The 9194-nt window shown below is 40.0% G+C and overlaps 1 protein-coding gene across 1 annotated transcript; it reads left to right on the forward strand.

Annotated features, from left to right (window-relative positions):
- The first annotated feature begins 3376 nt into the window (after positions 1-3376).
- LOC138868954 (uncharacterized) lies at positions 3377-7102 on the forward strand. The gene is made up of 6 exons (XM_070146535.1): positions 3377-3469; positions 3736-3862; positions 5520-5641; positions 5755-5952; positions 6348-6448; positions 6772-7102. The coding sequence occupies exons 1-6, from the start codon at positions 3377-3379 to the stop codon at positions 7100-7102; spliced, it is 972 nt and encodes a 323-aa protein (XP_070002636.1).
- The last annotated feature ends 2092 nt before the right edge of the window (positions 7103-9194 follow it).

Raw genomic sequence — 9194 nt, forward strand, 5'->3', positions numbered from 1 at the left:
ACCAATAGACTTCTTGGAGACCATGATACATCTTTGTAGAACCTAGGTGCACGGAACACCTAGAAGTGTGAGCCTCGATCATGATTTTTTCCCTGAGACAATCTACATTTGGAACACATAGCCGCCCCTGGTACCTTAGTGTACCATCATTCATGCCAAGAGTAAAATCCATAGTCTTATGTTTATGAATCCCCTCCTTCAGCTGTACCAACAATGGATCATTGTATTGCTTCTCCTTGACCTTTGCCACAAGCGATGATTCAGCCCTATTCTGCACAATTATCCCTCCTTCATTAGAGTCGGAAAAACAAACTCCCAAACTAGCCAACTGGTGAACCTCCCTGTCCAACGGCCTTCGACATGCCTTCAAGTGAGCCAAACTACCCATAGATTTCCGGCTAAGATCAACCGTCACAATATTGGCTTTTCCCGGGTGGTATAAAATATCGATGTCATAGTCTTTGAGTAACTCAAGCCATCTTCTCTACCTTAGATTCAACTCCTTCTGTTTGAAAATATATTGAAGGCTCTTGTGGTCTATGAATACATCCACATAGACCCATACAAATAATGACACCAAATCTTCAATGCTAAAACCACCGCCGCGAGTTCTAAGTCATGTGTTGGATAGTTCTTTTCATGATTCTTGAGTTGTCTAGAAGCATAAGCTATAACCTTGCCGTGTTGCATTAACACACACACGCCTGATTCTTGAGGCATCACAATATACCACGAACCCATCTGTACCCTCTAGTAGAAGCAATACCGGCGTCGTGGTCAATCTTGATTTCAATTCTTGAAAGCTCCTTTCACAAGCATCATACCAAACGAACTTAACTGCTTTCTGCGTCAATTTTGTCAATGGAGAGGCAAGATGTTACATCTCGCATTTTCGTACGTTAAAAGTTTCGTCTTTAGTTAATTGATGTAGACTCGGGGATGAGATCATTTTGATGTTAATGTATTTACGCTAATTATAACAAGTGAGAAATAAGTGTCATGAAGGATAAAGGGTACACGAATTAAAGAAGACAAGTTCCATTGAAAGTGGTCAATTTGGGATAAAATACGGGTCGAGCAATAATACCCGATAATTATGAACTAGTATCATACAAGGTACCATATGACCATGATAGTAGGATATATAAAGTGTATTAAAAATAAGTAAAATTTTAAGTAATTTGATATAATTTTTAATTACATGGGTAATTGGTTAATTATCAGGTAGCGGGATATTACCTAATTAATTAATTTAATATTTTAAAATAATCTTGCCCCCCCACGTGGCAGCCCTCCCTACCAAGACAATGACTCTTAAAGTCATTTGAGAGGTGGCAACCTAATGCCTTATATTGAAAACACCTTTTCAGTATAGTAGTTTGAAATAACCAAGATAATATTTCATTCAAAAGACTCCATAATCAAAAGAATAGGAACGTTAGCCATTTCTGTAATTTTTCATTTCTTAGAAGTGTTAACCTTTTCATTTTTCCAAACATTTTTAACCAAAAACTGAATACTTCCTTAAGCAACGAAATTCTTCAACCAATCCAACGAAATTGGTTAAGCTTTAGCAACATAAAATTTTGCGATTACAAAATAGTACGGTGCAATCTTCACCAAGAATATTATACGGAGTTTTCCCTACTCTAGGTATGTTAAGGCCATCTCTTCTTACTTTTGGCATGGTCCAATTTATACTAAAGAAACGAGCAAACACATAGTTTTCATAAATTACTCTATTCATAGAGATACTAGGGGTGTCTTTATTCTTGATTCCCCATGAGAATTATTATTATTTTCTGTTCATGGGTCTCAAAATAATACGCAGTTGAAAAAAATTTATCCGGAAGGAATATTGAGATTTTTACGTATTTTCATGCATTTCACCCATTTATACATGTGCATTGACCCATGACCAGATGACGTTATATATGTAAATATATGTATATGAGATATGGGAAAAGGTTACGGCGTTATATACTCACCACTACCTGATCAGTTGGTATATGTTGATGATGTTGCCCACAGTGGCCGAGACGATATGATGGGATGCCCTAAGAGGCTTGATGATATTATGTACATCTATACTTATGTATGACACAACATTTATATGCACGTGCATGACATTATAAATGTTTCAAGATTTATAAAGTTATTCAGATTTACAGACGGATTTCTTTATTCCATATTTCATCTATGTCTCTCATGTAGTGATTTTTATGCCGTACATACTCAGTACATTATTTGTACCGACGCCCTATTTCACGGAGCCTGTGTTTCATGCCCGCAAGTGCAGGTAGGCAAGCTGACGGTCCCCTTTCTTAAGATCCTTGATCAGCGAGAGTTGGCGTGCCTCACTTGATTCGGAGCTGCTTTGATTTTGGTATGATATGTTTGTATATATATATATATATATATATATATATATATATATATATATGGGTATGACGTGGCTCAGTCCCATCTTTATACAGTTATATTTCTATTAGAGGTCTGTAGATAGTATGTCTAGTTGGGTAGTATGTGGCCTTGCCGGTTTCCAGTTTTGAGATGTATAGTTGTCTATAGCATCCTTGTCGTCTCGCCCTACATATGTTGCACGTATATATATGTATGCCTTTTGGGGCAGATTTCCTTCATGTACATTATTCTCGTAATTCAGCAGATGTTATTCAGGTTTATATCTTAGACGCATGCTTAGGAGTGTTTGATAGGTAAGACTCGGGCGCCCGTCGCGGCCCATCGGTTTGGGTCGTGAAAAAAGTGGTATCAGAGCAGTTCTGTCCTAGGGTTGTCTTCAGACCGTGTCTAGTAGATTCTTGATTATAGATGTGTTATGCACCATACTTATAGACAGGAGGCTACAGGACATATAGGATGCTATCCTCTCTTTTTATCTCAGATCATGCGATATAAGAATTCATGTTCCTAACGATATGTTATATTTTCAACGATGCCTCCAAAGAGTACGGAAGCCCAGAAAGGAAAGTCCTTGGCTGGTGAGACTACTAGTCGAGCGCCACGAGTTACCAGGGCTCGGGGAGAGTCTCATAATGAGATTCCATCTCAGACTTCACATACCCTGCCCTTTCCAGAAGAGTTCCAAGGGGCACCAGCTCTAGTGCCTTCCCCTGTACGTCTAGCTCCTCAGCCAGATGCACCGGGTCAGGAGATGAGAGATGATATTCAATTATTAACCCGATTAATAGCCGCACAGGCTCGGCGTCAGAAAGTAGGTATTGGTCATGCAGATAGGTCCGTCAGTGTGAGGGTTCGTGACTTCATTAATTTAGACTCTCCGGTATTCACTGGAACAGATTCAAACGAGGACCCTTAGATATTTATTGATAGAGTGAAGAGGATGTTAAGGGTAATGAAGGCCACTACGACTGAGTCAGTTGAGCTAGCTTTTATAGACTCCAAGATGTTGCAGTTAATTGCTACGAGTCTTGGGAATTTTCCAGAGGTGAAGATGCCCCTCCAGTATCATGGTAGGAGTTTACAGAAGCTTTTCTTCGTCATTATCTGCCACCAGAGCTTAGGCGGGCCAGAGTTGATAGGTTATTGACCCTTCGATAAGGTAACATGAGTGTTCGGGAGTACAGTCTTCTGTTTGATTCATTGGCTAGGTATGCTCCAACTATTGTATCTAAGATGGAGGATCGGGTTCACCGGTTCGTGATAGGACTAGAGCCTTACTTGCTTAATGATTGTATGTCGGTCTCACTTCAGCCAGACATGGATATTTCTCGTATTCAGGAATATGCTCAGGGTGTAGAGGAGTGTAAGCAGAAACAGAGGGTTGATCGTAAGTATGATAGGGCCCAGAATAAGAGAGCAAGGTCTTTCGGTCCTTCTGGTGAGTTTTGAGGTGGTCAGAGGCAGCAGTACTCGAGGTATCCAGCCCAGCCATCGGCTAGCGAGCCCCCTTAGTTTGGCAGAATCAGATTTGATCGTTCCTCATATTCAGGGTCTGGTTAGAACTTCAGGGCCTTAAGTTCGCAGTATAGGGGTGAGTCAAATCAGATGAGGCCGCCCTTGCCACAATGTGCTCAATGTGGTAAGCAGCATATCGGGCAGTACCATATGGGATTAGATGTGTGTTATACTTGTGGTTATCCGAGCCACGTTATGAGGGATTGTTTGATGAGAGGTGATGCAAGCATAGCTCAGCTAGTGAGATATGTAGCTGGTTCGTCATCATTAGTACGCCCCCCTAGGAAGGGTCCACAAGCACCAATGAGTCGTGGAAGAGGCAAGGGCAGAGCATCTAGCTCGAGCAATCCTCAGAATTGCATTTATGCGTTGGCAAGACGACAGGACCAGGAGTCATCGCCTGATGTTGTTATAGGTATATTATCAGTCTCCTCATATGATGTATATGCACTGATTGACCCAGGTTCGACCTTATCATACGTTACCTCGTTAGTTGCTAGTAAGTTTGAAATAAAACCTGAATTGGTTAAACCTTTTGAGGTGTCTGCACCTGTTGGGGACTCAGTGATAGCTAAGCAAGTATATAGAGGTTGTATAATAGTAGTTCATGATCGATCTACCATAGCAGACTTAATCGAGTTAGATATGGTAGAATTTGATGTTATAATAGGTATGGATTGGTTGGCTTCTTGTCATGCCAACGTTGATTGTAGATCAAAAATAGTCCGATTTCAATTTCCAATGGAGCCTGTTTTGGAGTGGAAAGGTAATACGGCATCACCGAGAGGTAGATTTATTTCCTATCTCAAGTCAAGGAAGATGATCAATAAGGGCTGTATTTATCACTTAGTTCGGGTTCAGGATATGGAAGTAAAGTCACCAACCATTCAATCCATCCTAGTGCTTAATGAGTTTCCCGATGAACTTCTGGGTCTCCTACCAGAGTGAGAAATTGAGTTTGCTATTGACCTACTACCAAATACTCACCCAATATCTATTCATCCCTATAGAATGGCCCCCGCAGAGCTGAAAGAGTTGAAAGAACAACTAAAGGACTTGCTTGAAAAAGGCTTTATCAGACCTAACACATCACCATGGGGAGCATCTGTGTTATTTGTGAGGAAGAAAGATGGTTCCTTACAGATGTGTATTGATTATAGACAACTGAATAAGGTAACGATCAAGAATAAGTACCCGCTCTCAAGGATTGATGATTTATTTGATTAGTTGCAAGGTGCCAAGTGTTTTTCAAAAATAGACTTGAGGTCCGGGTACCATCAGGTAAGGGTTAAGGATGAAGATATTTCGAAGATAGCATTTAGGACCAGATATGGGTACTTTGAGTTTCATGTTATGTCGTTCGGTTTGACCAATGCCCCAGCAGTGTTCATGGATTTGATGAACCGTGTATTCAGGCCTTTTTTAGATCTATTCGTAATTGTATTTATTGACGATATATTGGTGTATTCTCATTCAGAGGCTGAACATGAAGATCACTTGCGTATTATGCTTAGAACTCTACAAAAAGGGAAATTGTATGCAAAATTTCTCTAAATGTGAATTTTGGTTAAACTCTGTAGTTTTCCTTGGGCATATCCTTTCATGTGAAGGCATCCGGGTGGATACACAAAAGATTGAGGCAGTAAGACTTGGCCTAGACCCACAACACCGACAGAGGTTCATAGCTTTCTCGGTTTGGCAGGTTATTACAAGAGATTTGTGGAATGATTTTCTTCCCTTTCGGCACCTTTAACAAAGTTGACTCTGAAGGAAGCAAAGTTTCAATGGACTGACGCTTGTGAACGGAGTTTCCAGGCCTTAAAGGACGGATTAACTTCAGCACCGGTTCTAATGCTCTCAAAAAGGACCGATGGTAATGTGATCTATTGTGACGCTTCAGGCGTTGGATTGGATTGTGTGCTGATGCAGCATGGTAAGGTTGTGACTTATGATTCTAGACAACTAAGAAAGCACGAGAAGAACTACCCGACCCACGATTTAGAGTTATCTACGGTAATTCATGCACTAAAGATGTGGAGGCACTACTTGTATGGAATTCATATTGATATCTATACGGATCATAAGAGCCTCCAGTACATCTTCAAGCAAAAGGAATTGAATCTACGTCAAAGGCGATGGTTGGAGCTACTTAAAGACTATGATGTTGATATTTTATACCATCCGGGGAAGGCGAATGTAGTAGCCGATGCCCTCAGCCATAGATCTATGGGTAGCCTGTCGTATTTACAGCCAGAAAGAGGGGGATATCCCATGAGGTTCATCAACTAACTAGTCTTGGAGTTCGGTTATTGGACTCAGGTAATATTGGAATTACTATTCAGGATACGGCAACATCCTCTTTAGTAACTGAAGTAAATGAATGCTAGTACGAGGATCCTGTGTTATAGGGACTTAGAAGGAGAAGACACCGTTTGAAATTGCAGAAGATGGGGTCCTCAGATATCGAGGCTGATTATGTGTACCTAATATTGCAGGGCTGCGTCGGCAGGTTATGGGAGAAACTCACTATTCTCGTTATTCTATCCATCCAGGAGCAACAAAGATGTATCATGATATCAGGGAAGTATATTGGTGGGACGGAATGACAAAGGATATAGCGGAGTTTGTTGCTCAGTGTCCTAACTGTCAGCAGGTTAAGATTGAGCATTAGAAACTCGGTAGGTTGTTGCAGGCTATGGAGATTCTGACATGGAAATGGGAAGTAATCAATATGGATTTCATCGTAGGCTTACCTCGTACCCAGCGTAAGTTCGATTCGATATGGGTGATTGTTGATAGGCTTACAAAGTCAACCCATTTTCTACCCATTAGGACTACATATTCCTCAGATGGTTATGCAAGGCTTTATATTAAGGAAATAGTACGACTGCATGGTGTCCCTATACCTATTATCTCGGATAAAGGAGCTCAATTTACAGCTAACTTCTGGAGGTCCTTCCAAAAAGTATTGGGGACTCAAGTAAGTCTTAGTACAACATTTCATCCCCAGACAGATGGACATGCTGAGCATACTATTCAGGCACTGGAGGATATGTTACGAGCTTGTGTAATAGACTTCAAAGGTAGTTGGGATGATCATCTACCACTTATTGAGTTCGCATATAATAATAGTTACAATTCCAGTCTTCAGATGGCTCCATAAGAAGTTCTTTATGGACGGAAGTGTAGGTCGCCTATAGGGTGGTTCGATGTTGGAGAATCTGGGTTACATGAGCCAGACCTGGTTCAGCAAGCCATAGAAAAAGTAAAGCTTATGTGGGATCGACTACTGACAGCTCAGAGTCGTCAGAAGTCATATTATGATGTGCGGCGACGAGATTTAGAGTACGGGGTTAATGACTGCGTATTCTTAAAGGTGTCACCTATGATGGGTGTGATGAGATTTGTCAAGAAAGGCAAACTTAGCCCACGATATATTGGGCCTTATAGGATCATTCGGAGAGTGGGCCAAGTAGATTATGAGTTAGAATTACCCTCGGAGTTGGAGTCTGTCCATCCGGTTTTTCACGTATCTATGTTACGGAAGTGCATTGGCGATTCTACCCGAGTGGTGCCCATAGATGATGTATAGATTACAGAGGACTTGTCATACGAGAAAATTTTGGTTGCCATTCTAGACCGACAAATTCGCAAGCTACGGAATAAGGAGGTAGCATACGTGAAAGTACTTTGGAGGAACAATAATGTGGAAGAAATGACTTGGGAAGCCAAGGAAGACATGAAGTCTAGATATCCCTACTTATTTCCTTCTCCAGAGAAGGGTCCGACTGAGACGTCATAACTTCAAGGTACGTGTACAAATTCTTGTGTTAGCTATTATTGTTGGTCGTGTGAGGCCATCGTCATTATTGATGATTGTGGTTCTATGTGGTGTTAAATTATTAGGTCTCTACAGGAAGAGTTGGTAGTAGTGTTGTTACAAAGGAGACTCTACCAAGGTTATATAAATCTCGAAGAGTTAAACATTCCAGGATGAATGTTTTTAAGGGGGGAAGGATGTTACATCTCGCGTTTTCGTACGTTAAAAGTTTCGTCTTCAGTTAATTAACGTAGACTCGGGGATGAGATCATCTTACGTTAATGTATTTACGCTAAATATAACAAGCAAGAAATAAGTGCCATGAATGGTAAATGGTACATGAATTAAAGAAAATAAGTTTCGTTGAAAGTGGTCAATTTGGAATAAAATACGGGTCGAGAAATAATACACGATAATTATGGACTAGTACCATACAAGGTACCATATGACCATGATAGTAGGATATATAAAGTGTATTACAAATAAGTAGAATTTTAAGTAATTTGAGATAATTTTTAATTACGTGGGTAATTGGTTAATTATCCGGTAGCGGGATATTACCCAATTAATTAATTTAATATTTTAAGATAATCTTGCCCACTCCCCCCCTCCCACGTGGCAGACCTCCCTACCAAGACAATGACTCTTAAAGTCATTTGAGAGGTGGCAACCTAATGCCTTATATTGAAGACACCTTTTCAGTATAGTAGTTTGAAATAACCAAGACGATATTTCATTCAAAAGACTCCATAATCAAAGGAATAGGAACGTTTGCCATTTCTGTCATTTTCCATTTCTTAGAAGTGTTAACCTTTACATTTTCCAAACATTTTTAACTAGAAACTGAATACTTCCTTATGCAACAAAATTCTTCAACCAATCCAATGAAATTGTTAAAGCTTTAGAAACGTAAAATTTTGCGATTACAAAAGAGTACGGTGCAATCTTCGCCAAGAATATTATACGAAGTTTTCCCTACTCCAGGTATGTTAAGGCCATCCCTTCTTTCTTTTGTCATGGTCCAAATTATACTGAAGACACGAGCAAACACACATTTTTCATAAATTACTCTATTCATAGAGATACTAGGGGTGTCTATATTCTTGATTCCCCATGAGAATTATTATTATCTTCTGTTCATGGGTCTCAGAATAATACGCAGTTGAAAAAAATTTATTCGGAAGGAATATTGAGATTTTTTTACGTATTTTCATGTATTTCACCCGTTTATACATGTGCACCTATGACCAGATGGCGTTATATATGCGTATATATGTAAATATATGTATATGGGATATGGGAAAATGTTACAACGTTATATACACACCACAACCTGATCAGCTGGTATATGTTGATGATGTTGCCCACAGTGGCCGAGACGATATGATGGGATGCTCTCAGAGGCTTGATAATATTGTGTACATCTATACCTATG

Source organism: Nicotiana sylvestris, chromosome 5, assembly GCF_000393655.2.
Source record: "Nicotiana sylvestris chromosome 5, ASM39365v2, whole genome shotgun sequence".
Lineage (NCBI taxonomy): Eukaryota > Viridiplantae > Streptophyta > Magnoliopsida > Solanales > Solanaceae > Nicotiana > Nicotiana sylvestris.

Bases quoted from the DNA above. Each gene is read 5' to 3' on its own strand.
- LOC138868954 (XM_070146535.1), top strand. From the start codon at position 3,377: ATGAAGGCCACTACGACTGAGTCAGTTGAGCTAGCTTTTATAGACTCC. The intron at 3,470-3,735 runs GTGAAGATGCCC...GTCTCACTTCAG, and splicing joins GTCTTGGGAATTTTCCAGAG to CCAGACATGGATATTTCTCG. The intron at 6,449-6,771 runs GTTATGGGAGAA...TCTACCCATTAG, and splicing joins TTGCAGGGCTGCGTCGGCAG to GACTACATATTCCTCAGATG.